At 38.7% G+C, this 19,949-nt stretch overlaps 1 protein-coding gene across 7 annotated transcripts in view; it reads left to right on the top strand.

Moving 5' to 3' along the window:
- Positions 1-19,949, top strand: part of DOCK3 (dedicator of cytokinesis 3) — a 301,031-nt gene that overhangs the window by 16,703 nt on the left and 264,379 nt on the right. For all 7 annotated transcript variants that reach the window (XM_018038221.1, XM_018038220.1, XM_018038222.1 and 4 more), the window contains exon 2: positions 6,177-6,260. In XM_018038221.1, coding sequence (XP_017893710.1) covers positions 6,177-6,260 — 84 coding nt within the window. The remainder of the gene's footprint in view (positions 1-6,176; positions 6,261-19,949) is intronic.

The following is a 19,949-nucleotide window of genomic DNA, read 5'->3' as shown; positions in this document are numbered from 1 at the left end:
GGAAATGATCTTTACATTTTTATTAGCTCATAAAATAAATGGAACTAATACCTTGGGTTGCATTTTCTTTTAAATTCTTTATTTTAATTAGCTAAATGACAGAAACAGGTTCTAAAACTGAAGTATGGTGCTACATGTTAATGTTTTTTTCTTCAATCATATATATATATATATATATTTTTTTTTTTTCCTAAATTACTGAGAATTCTCAAACTGCCCTGTAACTGAGGTTTTGACACCTGTACTCTGAATCAGTGCTGGAGCTGCAGTGTGTGCACTGCTTGTGCTCCTGGGTCTCAGATTCTTGGAGAGGAAGCTTTCACTCCTGTCTGTGCATGTGTGCATGCTCAGTAGCTCAGTCGTATCTGACTCTTTGGGACCCTGTGGACTGTAACCCTCCAGGCTCCTCTGTCCATGGGATTCCCCAGGCCAGAATACTGGAGTGGGTTGCCACGCCGTCCTTTGGGGGATCTTCGCTACCCAGGAATTGAACTCATGTATCCTGCATTGTAGGTGGATTCTTTACCACTGAGACACTGGGGAAGGCCCCCTCTGTTTATGCTGCTACCAAGTCGCTTCAATCATGTCCGACTCTGTGCGACCCCAGAGATGGCAGCCCACCAGGCTCCCCCATTCCTGGGATTCTCCAGGCAAGAACACCAGAGTGGGTTGCCATTTCCTTCTCCAGTGCATGAAAGTGCAAAGTGAAAGTGAATTCAGTCAGTCATGTCCGACTCCTAGCGACCCCATGAACTGCAGCCTTCCAGGCTCCTCCATCCATGGGATTTTCCAGGCAGGAGTACTGGAGTGGGGTGCCATTGCCTTCTCCGTGTATATCTCTCCCTAATAATTCACTGCCTCTTTGACCAGGATGGGAGACTGACCCCTTGCTGTCCTCTTCCATCTTTCCTTCATCCCTCTACTCTTAGCTTCCCCATTTATCACTCTGCAAGCCACCTTTTAAAATCTTTATTCTTTTCCTGTCTGACCAGACATTACCAGCTCTCTTCCCCACCTCATGACTGAATCTTGTTTGGGACTCAGTTGAGATATCTAGTTTATGTCTTATATTAAAGCATGTTCACCCCCTTAAAATTTTCCCTTTGCCTGTAGTATCTTTGAAGCACATTTTAAAAAGATGGTCTCTCATTTGAAGTGCTCTTAGCTAGAATACAAAAAGATCACCCAATAGTTCTTAATTTGTAAGTTGCTGGTTTTCATTTAAAAGTAGAGACTCACTGCTTAATTTGCTTTACATGACAGCTACTTTATAGGCTGTGTATGTTAAACTTTAAAAATTACTTGTTGATAATTTTTATGAGATAAAATGGAATAGTCTCTTTACATTTCCTGCTCAAAGAATTTTGTTTGTAGAATAAATTTTAGTGTGTTGTTAAAAAGTTAAAAACAAAAGGGAAGACTCAGAATTCTCTTCTGATGGCTAGTGTTTGTACTAAAAGATTTAGCAATGATGCTTTCTTTTATTTTGAGTAGAAGAAAATAAATTTTAGTGTTAAGCCTATGATATTTTTGTATTACTAGAATTATACTGAAAAGAGTACGACTTTAAAGACATTGTAGAATGCCTTTACATAGATGCAGTGTGCTTATACATGGTATTGGCAAATACAGTGTACATAATTTTTAAAAATTCATATAGCTTTTAAAAAACTATAGAAAGTAATACTCTTAAAGCCTCTTAACTCATTTCCCCCAAGTGTATCCCCACTTCTCTCCTCACCCAGCCCAAGTAACTGCCATAAATGTTTTGATATTACACACTCTTTCTGTGTATATTCAGTTCAGTTCAGTTCAGTTCAGTTGCTCAGTTGTGTCTGACTCTTTGCCACCCCATGGGCTTCAGCACGCCAGGCCTCCCTGTCTATCACCAACTCCCGGAACCCACTCAAACTCATGTCTATCGCGTCGGTGATGCCATCTAACCGTCTCATCCTCTGTTGTCTCCTCTTCCCTCCTTCAATCTTTCCCAGCGTCAGCGTCTTTTCCAATGAGTTGGTTCTTTGCATCAGGTGGCCAAAGTATTGGAGTTTCACCTTCAGCATCAGTCCTTCCAATGAATATTCAAGACTGATCTCCTTTAGAATGGACTGGTTGGATCTCCTTGCAGCCCAAGGGACTCTCAAGAGTCTTCTCCAACACCACAGTTCAAAAGCATCAATTCTTCGGTGCTCAGCTTTCTTTATAGTCCAACTTTCACATCCATACATGACTACTGGAAAAACCATAGCTTTGACTAGATGGACCTTTGTTGGTAAAGTAATGTCTCTGCTTTTTAATATGCTGTCTGTCTAGGTTGGTCATAGCTTTCCTTCCAAGGAGTAAGCGTCTTTTAATTTCATGACTGCAGTCACCATCTGCAGTGATTTTGGAGTTCCCCAAAATAAAGTCTGTCACTGTTTCCCCTCTATTTGCCATGAAGTGATGGGACCAGATGCCATAATCTTAGTTTTCTGAATGTTGAGTGAAAAAGCCAACTTTTTCTCCCTCCTCTTTCACTTTAATTAAGAGGCTTTTTAGTTCCTCTTCACTTTCTGCCGTAAGGGTGGTGTCATCTGCATTGAGGTTATTGATATTTCTCCTGGCAGTCTTGATTCCAGCTTGTGCTTCATCCAGCCTGGCATTTCATGTGATATACTCTGATATAAGTTAAATTAGCAGGGTGACAATATATGTATACAATATATATATGTATGTATATACTTTAAAAGATAAATAGCAAAATAATAATTTCAAACACTTACATGGTACTTTGTACCAGGTATTATTCTAAGTACTTAACATACATTAATTATGTTGTTATTATTTAGTCACTAAGTCATGTCCGACTCCTTTGCGACCCCATGGACTACAGTCTGCCAGGCTCCTTTGTCCATGGTATTCTCCAGGCAGGAATACTGGAGTGGGCTGCCATTACCTCCTCCAGGCTGCCATTTCCTCCTCCAGATTCCTCTGACTCAGGAATCGAACCCGTGTTCCCTGTGTCTCCTGCATTGGCTGGTGGATTCCTTGCCACCGAGCCACTTGGGAAGCCCCATTCTATATAATACTATACAGTAAACTACACAGAAGCATAACCACTTGTAGAGCATGCACACACGTGACAATGTACGCCAGATGTGAACTAACTTACGTAGTTGGACATGCAAATGCACATTTGCATCTTTGAAGGTTCGCAACTTGAATGTTCCTATATAGGGAACTTAATATATTTTCCGCTGATTCATATAATCCTTATTCCAGTACCATACGCTATTTTGATTACTGTACTTTTGTAGTAAGTTTTGAAGCTTGAAAGTGAGAGTTGTCCAACTTTGTTCTCTGTTAAGATTGTTTTGGATTTTTGGTTCTCTTGAAATTCCATATGAATTTTAGGATGTGTTCTCCTATTTCTTGGGGATTTTGATAGAGATTCCATTGAATCTGTGGACTACCTTGGGTAGTAGTGTCATCTTAATATCCATTCTACCAATCCATGAACATGGGGTGTCTTTACACTTAATTAGATCTTTAATTTCTCTTAGCAGTGTTTTGTAGTTTTCAGTACCTCTTTGATTAAATTTATTCTTAAGTGTCCTGTTATTTTTGGTACTACTGTATATGGAGTTGATACAGCTGAAGGCTGTTTTATTGAGTTCTCCATTTTTTTTCCCTTGCAGTGTTTCGTTAAACTGCATTTTTTTGTCTCATGGTCTGAATCTTGCTAATCATATTTCTGTGAATTCATTTAATATGCTCCTTATACCCAGTATTTCCTTTAAGTTGACATTTCTGTAAGTGTCATATTAAGGTTTGAGTTTTATTTTATGATTTCTTCAGGTGGCGCTTTGTTTAGTAGTTATATAATTTCTTGTCTCCTCTTTTCATGATGTTAGAGCCACCAGTGATCATTTCCTATACCCGTTCATTTATTGGGAGTCACCAAATAGAGATATTCTACCTTTGCCATCACTTCTTTGTTTGTTGTCTAGAGTATTTTTATAGAGAAACTTCTCGTCAACTATGTGGGTATACTGAGGTCTGGTTTGTGTTAGAAAAGCATGTTTTCTTTCTTTTTTTTTTTTCTGTTCTGTTTTTTCCCCGGTTTTGTGAATTTTCATAGTAGTAAATGGATTCCCTAGCAACCTTTGAAAAGTGACCAATAAGCTTTTTGGGGAATCATCAGTCTTATTAAGTTATGAATGTAAATATATTGACATACTATCCTTTTAGTGAGTAGTGGAACTCTCCTGGTGCTGAAAGTTCTTTTGACCTGACCATAGTAGTTTAGCTATTAATCATAGCTTCCTTGATTTTTAGTATGGTAAGGTATTCCATGCTTACGTTAAGCATTTTCTGACCTAAACTTGGCTTTTTCCCAAGGAGCCCTGGTTCCTTTTAGTGGGAAATAGTATATTTAGAAATGACAATTTTAGTGCTAGAGATTTGTCATTGTTTGTAGGCCTCATCGGGAACTGTGCATTACTACATTGTCTTTACTTCATAAATCTTACATCTGCATTTTCTGTACCTTAAAAGCAAATTCCTAAATAATTACTTACTTGATTATCTCCAGTACTCACACAACAGTTGTAGAGTAGCACTACTAATCACTATATCCACAGTATGATTAGTGAAGGCAGACTAAGATTATTTTGAAGTTATTTTAAAATCCTTAGAATATGTTCCATTAGGGATATATAGTCACATTGCTTTCTCTTGACACATTATTTGGAACAGATCCTCTCTTTCTGGTTATGCCACTAACTTGGCTATACATCTGTGTGTGTGCTCAGCAGCTTCAGTCATATCCAACTCTTCGCGACCCTATGGACTGTGACCCGCCAGGCTCCTCTGTCCGTGGGATTCTCCATGCTGGAATACTGGAGTGGATTGCCATGTCCTCCTCCAGGGGGTCCTCCAGACCCAGGGATTGAACCTGAGTCTCCTGCATCTCTTGCATTGGCAGGCAGGTCCTTTGCCTCTGTGCCACCTGGGAAATCCACATCCTTCATTGGAGGGGTGCAGCCGCACCCCAGAGCCCTGCAGGAATAAACGTCCCCATCTCACCAATCCTCCAGCATCTCGCAGTGTTCTCCACCCACTTTACCCAACCAGCCATGGGGCAGGGAGGAGGCTGTTGATGCTCCCCTGTGAGAACAGGCTCCCCTGGGGCAAAGAGTGCGGGGGAGGAGGACAGAGAGTGGATCTTGGGGCAAACAGGTCTTGTAGCACCATATGGATGGTGCATTTTTTCCTTCTCATCTCACACTCCTTATCCCACCACCACCAATGAAATGATAAATTCTTTGTAGGCAGAAATTATTTTATCTTTCTTAAAATTTTTTTTTAAAATTTTATATTGGAGTATAGTTGATTAAGCATGTGCTAGTTTCAGATGTACAACAAAGTGATTTAGTTATATATGAACGTGTATCTATTCTTTTTCAAATTCTTGAAGCTCGCAGTGACATCTGATGTACCTGACAGATATAGAGAAGAATAGAGTGAAACCGTCTATAACTAACAGGTTTATTCTTTGTGATATTCCTACAAATAGACTATATAGGCCTGAAAATAGTCCCATGATTAGAGAGAGAAAGCTCTACTTTTTTTTCAAGCCTTTTGCTTTTCTAGCAAATATAATTGGTTTCTTTTCTATTTATACATTAATTTGAAAAATCATTTGAAAGCCACTCTTGAATGAAGATAGTTATTAAAATGGGAAGTTTACATAGGTTCTCTGAATATGCACAAAACACCCAGTTTCCAACAATGGAAGCTTGTTCATAATTTTAATGTTCTTGTCAATTAATGGCAAAGGTTAAGAAGACAGGAATACTGAATGCTCTGGAGATTGAAATAATAGCAAGGATCTCGATAAAGACTTTGTTAAGGAGTGGATGATGTGATGATGTTAAATTCTTAAGTGCTAATTCTCTTTATTTTAATTTTACTGTAAGATATGGCTCAGAGATTGGACACTTTGGACCTTAGGAAAGCTGTCTTACTGTTAGTTATGTAGATGCCTGCAAGGACTTACAGGGGCTTACATACTTGAAAAATGAATTAAAAGAGAGAGCATATAGTTAAGAAAATTTAGTGCCTGATTTCAGTGACACAGACCCTATATCAGTATTTAAAAATCCTAATTGACATGTTTATCTTTGGTTTTCTAGTGATATGCAGCTTTCGAGGATCTGTTCCCCAAGGGTTGGTCTTAGAAATAGGAGAAACGGTCCAGATTCTTGAAAAGTGTGAGGGTAAGTATGGACCTATAAATTATAAGACACAAATAGTGATCATTTTTGGCAGTATTATGTATGTTTATTTTGTAGTACTGGTTATAAGCAGTCTTTTTGAAGCCATGATTAATCATATTATGATACACTGCTATAAAATCATTCCTGATCTCTGTTCAGCATAACTGATGACTAATTTTGGCTCTAATCTAATAGCAACAATTAAATAACTATTGTTGGCTGTCAGAACATGTTTTTTATATACTATGTCAAGTAATTATTTTTAATTTCCTACAATCAAATAGATAATATTTTACTCCTGATTATCTGCATTTGAATAGAATTGAATTATAATCAGTTCATTTGTATGTTTCTGTTTGATTGGCTGGACATGATCAGTCATAATTAAAACAAGGCAGTATATATGCTGAAATGAAGTTTGATTTGACTATCTTCTTCTGTGATGTTTTTGTGTATTTTTGCTATTATATTTACCCATTATTGAAAAATATCACATTCTAAAAGATTATGCACTGTAGCCAACAAAATATATGGGAAAAATACGGTTACGGAGGATACAAAATCAGAGGATTGACAGAAACAAAATTGATGTCAAAATCAATATTCCAAAGTTGATAGCAGTTCAACATGACTAGAAACCACCTCAAATTATTTAACAGAGTGGAAATGTTGCTAAGTGAGCATGGAGATAGTACAGATGGAAGTGCAGCTCTGATATAATTTACCATTCAGATGGGTATGGAAGTAAGTACAACTTACTATGACCCTGGAACTGTGTAAGTTTGGTAGTGTACTTTTCTGGAAAGGGAGCTCTAGTGCAGGACTCATTTTAATAATTTTCTTAAAATAGTAGTTTAAATCAAAATGACTTCATGATAAAAAAACTCTTAGCAAAATAAGAGTATAAGGGAATATTCTTAATCTAATAAAGGATATCTAAAAGCCTGCAGCACACATCATATTCAGTTGTGAAATATTGAAAGCTTTCCCACTGAGAGCTAAAAATGAGACTATTATAAAGTAAGACATTGTGGTTTGGAGGCAAAGACAATAGTGAAACAGAATAGAGGGTCCAGAAATAGACCATCATGTTTATCTTCCAGTGATATGAAAAAGGTGGTATTGCAGTGCGTGGGGAAATGATGTCCTTTACAGTAGGTGACACTGGGCTGATTGGACTGAAGAATGATGACCTAATCAATAAATGATATTGGATCAGTATCGAAACCAGTGAATCTCGAACCTGACTTCACAGCATATACTACAAACTGAATTCCAGATGGATGGTCAATATAAATGTGCAATTTAGAGCAATTGTGCACCTTGAAGGAACCATAGGAGAATATCCCTTCTAGCCTAGGGGTAGACAGAGATCCTTTATTGATAAGTTGTACTTCATTAAAATGAAGGTCTGTTGTTCAAAAGATATCATTAAGGAGGGCTTCCCTGGTGACTCAGTGGTAAAGAATCTGCTTGCCAGGGCAGGGGACATGGTTCGAGCCCTGGTCCGGGAATATCCCACATGCCGCAGAGCCACTAATCTGTCCGCCACAACTGTTGAGCCTGTGCTCTAGAGCCTGGGAACCACACCTACTGAGCCCGTGTGCTGCTGTTGCTGAAGCCTGTGCTCCCTGGAGCCCGAGCTCTGCAACAAGAGAAGCCACCGCAGTGAGAAGCCCGTACATCACAGCTGGAGAGTATCCTTCATTTGTTGCAGCTAGAGAAAGCCTGTGCAGCAGTGAAGACCCAGCACAGCCGAAAACAACTAAGTGAAATTTAAAGAAAAAAGATACCACTAAGGAGAGGTAAAAGGCAAGTCACAAAGTGAAAGAGATATTTGATAAAGGATGCATATTCATATGGTATTTGTCTTTGTCTGACTTCTCTTAGTGTGATAAACTTTAGGTCCATCCAAGTAGCAGCAAATGGCATTATTTCATTCTTTTCTATGGCTCAGTAACAGTCCATTGTATGTATGTACCACACCTTCTTTATCCATTCTTCTGTCAGTGGGCATTTAGGTTGTTTCCTTATCTTGTTTTTTGTAAATAGCGCTGCTGTAAACACTGGGGTGCATGTAGCTTTTCAAATTATGGTTTTCTGCAGATACAAGCCCAAGACCGGGATTGCTGGATCATTTGGCAACTCTATTTTTAGTTTTTTGAGAAAGCTCCATACTGTTTTCTATAGTGGCTGTACCAGTTTACGTTCCTATTAACAGTGTAGGAGGATTCCCTTTTCTTCACACCCTTTCCAGCATATGTCAGACATCTTTTTGGATTTCACTGGTATGAAATTAGAAATTAACTGCAAGAAGAAAACCGGAAAAAAAAAAGCCCACAAACATATGGAGACTAAACAATCAATGGATCATTGAAAAGTCAAAGAGGGTGAACATAAAACAGTTCTAAGAGGGAAGTTTATAGTGATACAGGCCCACTTGATGATATGAGAAAAATCTCAAATAATCAAAATGCACATTAAAGAAACTAGAAGAAGAACAAGTAAAACCGAAAGTTAGGAGAAAAAAGGAAATAAAAGATGAGAGTGGAAATAACTGAAATAGAGACCTAAAAACATAAAACATCAATGAAATTAAGAGTTGGTCCTTTGATAATATATGATATTGTTGTTTAGTCTCTAACTTGTGTCTGACTTTCTCGTGAAGTCATTTACTGTAGCCTCTCAGGCTCCTCTGTTCATGGGGTTTCCCAGGCAAGAGTACTGAAGCAGGTTGCCATTTCCTTCTCTAGGGGATCTTCCTGACTTAGGGATCGAACCTGCATCTTCTGCATTAGCAGGCAGGTTACTTACCACTGGGCCACCAGGGAAGTCTTGAAAATATATACGAAATTGGTAAACTTTTAGCTAGATTCATCAAGAAAAAAGGAGAGAGGGCCCAAATAAATAAAATCAGGGATAAAAATGGACACCACAGAAATACAAATATTATAAGTGATTACTATGAAGAATTATATGCTAATAAAATGGATTGCATAGAAGAAATGGATAAATTCCTGGAAATGTACAAACTTGCAAGACTGAATCAGAAAGAAATAGAATATATGAACAGACTGATTACCAGTAATAAAATTAAATCAGTAATAAAAAAAACTTCTAACAAACAGAAGTCCAGGATCAGACGGCTTCATAGGTTAATCCTACCAAACATTTCAGTCAGTTTAGTTTAGTCGCTCAGTTGTGTCCGACTCTTTGCGACCTCATGAGTTGTAGCACGCCAGGCCTCCCTCTCCATCACCAACTCCTGGAGTTCACTCAAACTCACGTCCATTGAGTTGGTGATGCCATCCAGCCATCTCATCCTCTTCCCCTTCTCCTCTTGCCCCCAATCCCTCCCAGCATCAGAGTCTTTTCCAATGAGTCAACTCTTCGCATGAGGTGGCCAAAATACTGGAATTCCAGCTTTAGCATCATTCCTTCCAAAGAACACCCAGGGTTGATCTCCTTTAGAATGGACTGGTTGGATCTCCTTGCAGTCCAAGAGACTCTCAGGAGTCTTCTCCAACACCACAGTTCAAAAGCATCAATTCTTCAGCACTCAGCTTTCTTCACAGTGCAACTCTCACATCCATACATGACCAAACATTTAAAGAATGGTTAATACTTTTCCTTTTCAAACTGTTCAGAAAGTTAGTGAGGAAGGAACACTTTCAGACTCATGCTACGAGGCCACCATCATCCTGATAACAAAACCAGATAGCAACCTGATAACACACACACAAATTTACAGACTGATATCATTGATGAATGTAAATGTAAAATCTGCAACAGAATATTATCAAACCAAATATCAAACCAGACTAAATATGTTGAAAGGATCATACATCATGATCAAGTGGGATTTATCCTAGGGATGCAAGGATGGTACAATATCTACAAATCAGTTAGTTAGATATATCACATTATCAAATTTAAAAATAAAAATCACATCATCTCAGGAGATGCAGAAAGTGCATTAGACAAGTTCAGCATCTATTTATGACAAGAACTGTCCCTGATAGCTCAGTTGGTAAAAAATCTGCCTGCCCTGGGTCGGGAAGATCTGCTGGAGAAGGGATAGGCTACCCACTCCAGTATTCTTGGGCTTCCCTTGTGGTTCAGCTGGTAAAGAATCCGCCTGCAATGCGGGAGACGTGGGTTCGATCCCTGGATTGGGAAACTCCCCTGGAGAAGGGAAAGGCTACCCACTCCAGTATTATGGCCTGGAGAATACCATGGACTGTATAGTCCATGGGGTTACTAAGAGTCAGACACAACTGAGCGACTGTCACTTTTCACTTTTCACTGTCAGCAAAGTAGGCATAGAGGGAACCTACCTCAACATAATAAAGGCCACACATATTAAAACCCACAGCTAACGTTATACTCAGTGGAGAAAATCTGAAGGCTTTTGCTCTAAGATCAGGAATAAGACAAGGAACTTAGTTAGTGGCACAGTGGATTAGAATCTGCCTGCCAATGTAGGGGACATGGGTTCAGTCCCTGGTATGTGAAGACTCCACACGTCACAGAACAACTAAGCCCATGCACCGCAACTACTGAGTATGTACTCTAGAGCCCACATGCTTCAGCTGCTGAGCCTGCATGCTGCAACTACTAAAGCCCTTGGGCCTTTAGCCTGTGCTTTGCAATAAGAGAAGCTACCACAACGAGAAGCCTGTGCATCACAATGAAAAGTAGCTCCCACTTGCTGCAACTAAAGAAAGCCCATGCACAGCAACGAAGGTCCAGTGCAGCCAAAACTAACTAAATTTTAAAATTATAAAAAACGGAATAAGACAAAGATACTCACCACTTTCATTCAACATAATGTTAGAAGTTCTTGTCACAACAATTAGGCAAAAAAGAAAAAAAAAAAGGCCACACACACACACATAAAAGAAATCCAAATTAAAAAGGAAGTAATAAAACTGTCGCTGTTTGTAGGTGACATGATACTGTCAGTTTATATAGAAAACCCCAAAGACTTCACAAAAAAACTGTTATTCAGTAAGTGAATTGTTATTCAAAAGTTGAATTCAGTGAATGAATTCAGGAAAGTTGCTGGATACAAGCTGAATTTACAGAGGTCTGTTGCATTCATCTGTTTGAACAATGAAGTATCAGAGAAATTAAGAAACAGTCCCATTTATAATTGGATCAGAAAAGTAAATACCTAGGAATAAATCTCACCAAGGCAGCGAAAGACCTGTTCTCTGAAAACTGTAAAACACTGATGAAAGAAATGGTAAACAAGGCAAAAAAATGGAAAGATGCACCGTGCACATGGATTGGACAAATCAGTATCATTAAAATGCCCATACTGCCCAAGATAGTCTATGGATTCAGTGCAGTCCCTATCAAAATATCAAAGGCATTTTCACAGAACTAGAACAGATGAACCTAAAATTTGCATGGAATCCAAAAGACCCTTTATAATCAGAGCAATGTTGAGAAAGAACAAATCTGGAGGTGTCATGCTCCCGGGCTGAAACTGTACTATGAAGATATAATTATCCAAACAGTACGCTGCTGGCACAAAAACAGACACATGGATCAGTGGAACATGATAGAGAGCCCCGAAATAAACATATACTTATATTGTCAATTAATCTGTGACAGAAGAGGCAAGAATATATAGTGGGGAAAAAGACAATCTATTTAATAAATGGTGTTTGGAGAATTGGACTACTTTTCCACACCATATACAAAAAAAAATCAAAATCAGTTATGAAACACTACAAAAATCAAAATATAGGGATTTTAAAATGTAATATGCTCACATGGACAAAGAAAGTTGGCAAGGCTTTGAAGAGTGGAAACTATGACTTAACAGACCCAACATACCTGAATCTCAAGCATGTAGTAGGAGTATCTTGGAACTACCCTTATTTACACAGCAGATCCTTAAGAGGCATAGAAACTTATAGCACCAGGCATCTTTGGAAATGAGAATAAAAGTATATAAGTCTTCTCCCTTCAATTCATTTGATGACTGCTCCTTGTTCATCTGGTAGAGGTTTTTAGGTTTATTAGAAAATGAAGGATAAATAGAGCATCTGTGTATTGGGACACTTCATGCACATTTTTGTAGGAGATAGGTTATGTATTGAAAACTGGAGGATTAAGTCAAGCATACCTACTGAATACTGAATATGGAAACTTCTAACCTTCACCTTCCACTTGGCCTTTGAAATCATGGCAGCCAGACTTTTACCTTCCCAAGAGAAGATTAGAAGACTTTTACCACTTATCTGAACTTGGCATGATGAGAGACCTAAATAAAGATGCTGACTCTGTCAGTTACTGACTTATTGTTGCCTCTAAGTTCAAAACCTGCCCTTTTAGCCCTTCTTGTGATACTGGAGCTGGAAGCTCTGGAAACCACATATCTTCTTTGACAGCTAGTCTGTGTTAGACTCTGCCAATAAAGGGGCATTGTAGGGAGACTATTAGGCTGGAGGTTGAAGAAAAGAGTTGATTCTTCTTGTTTTTATTTTATACCACTGGCAAACTGCTCTGAAGACAGTTGGTCCCTGCAGTATTCCTTATGTCAGGCAGTGGTCTTGGTTCTGGTGAATGGCCTCTAGCATTTGTCTCTGTGGCAGTGGTTAGCATGTTTTGCAGCAGCCCACTGTTCCTCAGAGATCTGTATCTTAGCCTTTTGGGACCCTTTCTATAAGTTGTTATTGTTTAGTCGCTAAGTCATGTCCAACTCTTTTGCAACCCCATGGGCTGTAGCCCCCCATGCTACATGGGATTTCCCAGGCAAGAATACTGGGATGGGTGGCCATTTCCTTCTCCGAGGGATCTTCCTGACTCAGGGATGGAACCTGCCTCTCCTGTATTGGCAGGTGGATTCTTTACTGCTGAGCCATCTGGAAAGCCCCACTTGGTGATTACCCTAGAGTTTAAAACATGCATTCTTGACTTACTAGGGTCTACCTTGAAGTTTTACTTATACCACTTCCAGCAGTGCATGAACTTTACAATGATTCAGCTGCATTGACTCCTCTTATTACATTTGTACCACTGTTGTCATATGTTTTCTGTCTGTATTCATTTGTTTGCCCACATTTTTACCGTTTCCAGTGCTGTTTCTTTCTTTTCATGATTCCGTCTGGGATCACTTTCTTTTTACCGTAAGTACTCCTTTTAGTAATGGTTTTTTAGTGCAGGTTTGCTGCACATTCATTCAACTTTTGTTTATGTGACTCTGTTTTTAAATTTGTCATCATTTTAAAGGGTATATTTTCCCTAGGTGTAGCATTCTAGGTTGATGAATATTTTCTTTTAGCATTTTAAGGATTTACTTCATTAATTTTTGATTTCCATCATTTCTGTTGAAAAGTCACTATATTATTATTATAGGTCTCCTAAAGGTAATGTGACTCTGCCTAGCTCCTTAGCCTCTCAGCTGCTGCAGAAAGCCGGGCTTCTTAGAAATTTCCCCTGAATTACCACTGTAGGAATTGGGCAGTTGCACGAGTGGGTATTGTATCGAGTAGCTCTCAGTGTCAACCTTCTTTCCTTAACTCAATGGGACTTTGATTTTTGCTGAAATGTCCTCATGGAGAAACTCAGCTGATGTCATTCTCTTTTCTCAAGGATTATAGTGTCTCATTACCTTGTCTCGGATAGTTGCTCTCCATTGCTCTTACACAATTGTTTCTCGTATTTTTTTCAGGTTTATATTTGTCTAATGCGAAATGTTTTGTCAGTGCTAGAACCAGAAGTTAGTAAATGTATTTTATACATATTTGAATTATAAAAGAGTTTTTAAAATGTCCTATTCAATAGCAGTATTATTGAAACTTGTTTATGGTTCTTTATAAGTTTATGGAGAACCATAAGCTTAAAGGAGCAATAACTCATTTGGGAGTAAAATTTCTCAATTTTTAATGTCCATTTATTTATTGCCAATTATTATCTTTTATACTTACTGCACATAAAGATTTAAAATAGCATTAAATTATTTTGTATGCAAATAATACACAAGGTTATTCTTTAACAGTTTGCAGTGAAATAATAGAGGATTTTTAATGTTGACCTTTTGAATAATTATGTCCCCCAATTTTGGGGCTGAATTCTCTATAAATTTCTTTTTTTTTTAATATAAGTGGTTGATACTTTCTTCCATGCTTATTAGTTATATAATTGGAAAGAGGATAAAAGAGTTGGATGGGCTGTGAATATTTTTATTGATATACCAAAGAAAAAGTTAGTATTTTTAGAAGATTGTAGATCTTTGTTTTGGTACTTGACTTTACAGTTGGTTCCTTCTCTAAAGTGAACCTCTTTGTGGATCTGCCATTCATAATGAGTGATAACTTTTTAAAATTATTTTAATCACGATATGGAATGAAATAGAAATTGTGCCTGTTATCTACCTGTCTTAATTCAGGGATGAACAACTGTTAGCCCTAGGGTAGGAGTGAGAATGAACACATTTGCCTTGTTTCCCTTTTGTCAGACAGTGAAGAATATGTTATACCTTTGAATAAAAAGTTTGAAACTTCTTATTGAAGGGTAGTCTTTGTTGGACTTCATTTGGTGCTTTTGATCTAGCTTGATTGGTTTGCACCCGGAATCTTTGTAAAGGCCTGCTGATTGTTGACTGTCACATGGCCTGAATTATATAGAGGCTTCATTCTTTTGGGTTAACACTGCTAACACTGTTCTGTAGCCTCTCTGTCAGCAGCAATTGTAGTGGTACTGTTGGCTCTTTTTGATAGTATAGCCTTACTTACATTGGGAAGGGCAATTCACAATCTAAATAATGATGCGTATTTAACAAAGTGGTATTCAGCTGTGTTTTGAGACTATAGATGTGAAAACGCCTGGCACAAGGACAGGTGACCAGTATTTTTTTGTCTATGTGTTTAAATAATTGTAGCTTTCAGATGAATTAATCTTTAATATACATATTTACACACAAGACCCAGAATATTTTCTCTTAATTTGTGTTTCCTTTCTTACTGATTGCTTTTCTAACCTAAAGGTGTTACATTTTTTAAAAGTTTCTTTTTTTTTTTTTAAAGTCAGACGTGAACTGACTCTTTAATTTATACACCAAGTATGTTTATTTATTTATTTATTTATTTTGTATACTGTCATGTAAGAATTGAATCGCCAGTCCATGTCTGACGTAGGGTGCAGCTTGCTTGGGGCTGGTGCATGGGGATGACCCAGAGAGATGTTGTGGGGAGGGAGGTGGGAGGGAGGTTCATGTTTGGGAACGCATGTAAGAATTAAAGATTTTAATATTTAAAAAAAATAAAAAATTAAAAAAAATAAAAAAATAAAATAAAATCCATGTAAACTTTATACCTATTAAAAAAAAAATTATACACCAGTTGTGGAAGGTGTAATCATCCAGAGTTAAGCTGACAAATGTAAACACTTACATCTGTCTCATTTCATTCACATGGTAAGTACTCACTGAGCCTTTATTTAGTGGTAGTAAGCACACATACACACACCGGTGTCCTGATTTTCTATTTCTGTGACAATATAGTGTTCTCAGTTCTGTTTTTTTGTACATTAATTGCTTTTAAACGGTATGTAATGCTTTCTCTCAGTTTTATTATCTTTGAAAGTATAGTGAATCCCTAGCTGTCTTTCTAAAATCTAGTGTTTGCTTCCTGCTTTTCAGTCTAATGTGGTCATATATATATATATATTTTTTAATGTGGTTATATTTTATTTAAAAATTATTTTCTGTACTTTTTCCATTTCCTTTGTAGAATAATTGCTTAAATAGAATACACTTTGAGTAACTCCTGCATTAAAATCCCTATAATTTCAGTATAAAATAGGACTTAACATTGCATCTCAATTAGAAATTTTTTCATTTATTACCTTAATTTTTAATCATATTTTAGAAAACAGCATTTTTAGAGACTAAATTTGTAATATTTTAAAGGTAGAATTTTTGGATATACATATTTGAATTGTCTAACTTTACTGGTACAGAATTAAAAATTTTAGGGAAGATGACCATTTAAAATTTATTTATTTATTTGTTTATTTTTTTGACTGTGCTGGGTCTTTGTTCCTGCACATGGGCTTTCTCTAGTTGTGAACGGGGCTACTCTCTAGTGGTGGGGTGTGGACTTCTCGCTGTGGTGGCTTCTTTTGTTGCAGAGCACAGGTTCTCAAGTGCTGGCTCAGCAGTTGTGGTGCATGGGCTTAGTTGCCCTGCAGCACATGGGATCTTTCTGGACTAGGGATCGAACTATGTCCCCTGTGTTGGCAGTTGGATTCTTAACCACTGGACCTACTGGACCACGGGACCAGGGGAAGCCCTTTATATCATTATCTGTCCTGTTTAAGGGAGAAAGCGATGGCACCCCACTCCAGTACTCCTGCCTGGAAAATCTCATGGACGGAGGAGCGTGGTAGGCTGCAGTCCATGGGGTCGCTGAGGCTCGGACACGACTGAGCAACTTTACTTTCACTTTTCACTTTTATGCATTGGAGAAGGAAATGGCAACCCACTCCAGTATTCTTGCCTGGAGAATCCCAGGGACGGGGGAGCCTGGTGAGCTGCCGTCTATGGAGTCGTGCAGAGTTGGACAAGACTCAAGTGACTTAGCAGCAGCAGCAGCAGTCCTGTTTAAGATACTGTAAAGTGTCCAGTAGTCATGTATGGATGTGAGAGTTGGATTGTGAAGAAAGCTGAGCGCTGAAGAATTGATGCTTTTGAACTGTGGTGTTGGAGAAGACTCTTGAGAGTCCCTTGGACTGCAAGGAGATCCAACCAGTCCATTCTGAAGGAGATCAACCCTGGGATTTCTTTGCAAGGAATGATGCTAAAGCTGAAACTCTAGTACTGTGGCCACCTCATGCGAAGAGTTGACTCACTGGAAAAGACTCTGATGCTGGGAGGGATTGGGGGCAGGAGGAAAAAGGGATGACAGGTTAAGATGGCTGGATGGCATCACCGACTCGATGGACGTGAGTTTGAGTGAACTTTGGGAGTTGGTGATGGACAGGGAGGCCTGGCATGCTGCAGTTCATGGGGTCGCAAAGAGTTGGACATGACTGAGTGACTGAACTGAGCTGAACTGAACTGGAAGTGTCCTGTTGGTAAGGTTATCACTTTAAAAAAACCGAAGATAGTGAGACTTTCAGGTATAAATTGAGTTATTCAAATTTATGATCTCAGGTATTGTACTAAGCAGAAATAAGAGTATTTCTTCTTTTATTGTTTGTTATGATTTCAGGGGAGAAAAAGTTGATTCTTTTCCTCTTAACTTTGTTGTGAGTCTTAAAGGTTAACACATGAAATTAACTCAATTTCAGTGCATGGAATAGTAAGCTCTCTGTTAATATTAGTTATTGTCAACAGTCTCCTCTTTCTTTTTTATTTATATTCCTTCTTTAAATACAACTCTTGGCCTCCTCTTCTATTCACTGGAATTGTTTCCTCTTAAACCCGAGTAGAGAACTATAGCAAAACTCTGAAAATAATAGATTGAATTTGAAGAAAGTTGGCAAAAAAATTTCCTTTCTCTGAAAACTATTTTTATTGTGTAATGGAAACTTTCACTGTTATTACTGTGCATGAATGGTAAGAGAAAATAAATGAAGTGTTGCTGTCAACTTTAGTGGCTGGAAAGCCAAGGAATGAGAGTAGTGTAGTTCAGTGCATGGGAAATTTCAGGGAGACAAGGAGATAGAAAGTCAGGGCTGTACTCTCCTTCAGTTCAGTTCAGTCGCTCAGTCGTGTCCAACTCTTTGCGACCCCATGAATCGCAGCACGCCAGGCCTCCCTCTCCATCACCAACTCCTGGAGTTCGCTCAGACTCACGTCCATTGAGTCAGTGATGCCATCCAGCCATCTCATCCTCTGTCATCCCCTTCTCCTCCTGCCCCCAATCCCTCCCAGCATCAGAGTCTTTTCCAGTGAGTCAACTCTTCGCATGAGGTGGCCAGAGTACTGGAGTTTCAGCTGTAGCATCATTCCTTCCAAAAAAAAATCCCAGGGCTGATCTCCTTTAGGATGGACTGGTTGGATCTCCTTGCAGCCCAAGGGACTCTCAAGAGTCTTCTCCAACACCGCAGTTCAAAAGCATCAATTCTTCGGCACTCAGCTTTCTTCGCAGTCCAACTCTCACATCCATACATGACCACAGGAAAAACCATAGCCTTGACTAGATGGACCTTAGTCGGCAAAGTAATGTCTCTGCTTTTGAATATGCTATCTAGGTTGGTCATAACTTTTCTTCCAAGGAGTAAGCATCTTTTAATTTCATGGCTGCAATCACCATCTGCAGTGATTTTGGAGCCCCCCAAAATAAAGTCTGACACTGTTTCCAGTGTTTCCCCATCGATTTCCCATTCTGAACATTGAGCTTTAAGCCAACTTTTTCACTCTCCTCTTTCACTTTCATCAAGAGCCTTTTTAGTTCCTCTTCACTTTCTGCCATAAGGGTGGTGCCATCTGCATATCTAAGGGTATTGATATTTCTGCTGGCAATATTGATTCAGCTTGTGTTTCTTCCAGCCCAGCGTTTCTCATGATGTACTCTGCATATAAGTTATATAAGCAAGGTGACAATATACAGCCTTGATGTACTCCTTTTCCTGTTTGGAACCAGTCTGTTGTTCCATGTCCAGTTCTAACTGTTGCTTCCTGACCTGCTCAAGGTTTACTAGAAGTCAGATCTTCCACCATCTTGGACCTAGTAAGTTCTAACTGGCTTTTGTGGTATCCTGTTCTTAATGTTTGTATCACTCTTTTAATGGTTGTGCCCTGCCCCTATCCTTCTTACTTCACCCCCAACATCTGATGACTCATTGATACCCCCAATTTTTCCAAAGTGAGAAAAAGCCATGAGCTCTTCATTCAGGTTCGTTTCAAGTATTTCCTTCTGTAAAAGAAAAAACTCTCTGAAGTCATAGGAGTCATACCCAATCACAATATCACTTATTTTCTTGAGCTTTCTTATAAAAGCTCTTGAGCTTTCTTGGATGTTCCAAACAAGCAGTGATTTGTTTGGCATTTGTTTGCATACATAAGCAATAAATCAACATTTGTAGAACAAAGGTAGAGAAATGGAAATTATAAAACTAAAGAAGGAGTTCTCTTAGAAAAAAGAGGAACGTTTTCTTTCCATGAAAAAACTGATAGCTGTAATTGTTAGAAATTTTGCGGAAGACAGGAGCAATTGTAGAGCAACTCAAGTTGATATGGTAGGATGCAAGGCTATCTGCTAAAATAACATCCCAAATTCATGGGGCTTTTTTTGATTTGCCAGTTACTGTCTTCAGTACTTTTCAGCAATATCCCACTTAATCTTCACAACAGCCGTGAGTGGCCCATTGTTCTCCACATTTTGCGGTTAAGGCAGAGAAGAGGAGATGCAGCCACAGTCCCCCAGCAAGAAAGACACAGGACAGAACCCAGGCATATCCTAAATCTCTCCCCTCTTACCCATGATGATACACTGTCAGGTGTGAGGAGAATCCTATCAGACTTGGAGACATAAGGCAGCAGAAAAGCTTAGGCACAGCTGCATAGCAGAATGTTTCCAGAGTCAGGATTGAGTTAAGATAAATGAAAGATTTTGAGTGGTTGTCCTAGAGCAGGGCCACCAAAACTAAACTGGGGCTGCGTTTCCCAGAACTCCCTTCCCTATGAAGTGCTGCTGCTGATGCTGCTAAGTCGCTTCAGTCGTGTCC

Source organism: Capra hircus, chromosome 22 (genome assembly GCF_001704415.2).
Source record: "Capra hircus breed San Clemente chromosome 22, ASM170441v1, whole genome shotgun sequence".
In the NCBI taxonomy this organism is placed as follows: Eukaryota; Metazoa; Chordata; class Mammalia; order Artiodactyla; family Bovidae; genus Capra; species Capra hircus.
This window is presented reverse-complemented; position numbering and strand designations above follow the sequence as displayed.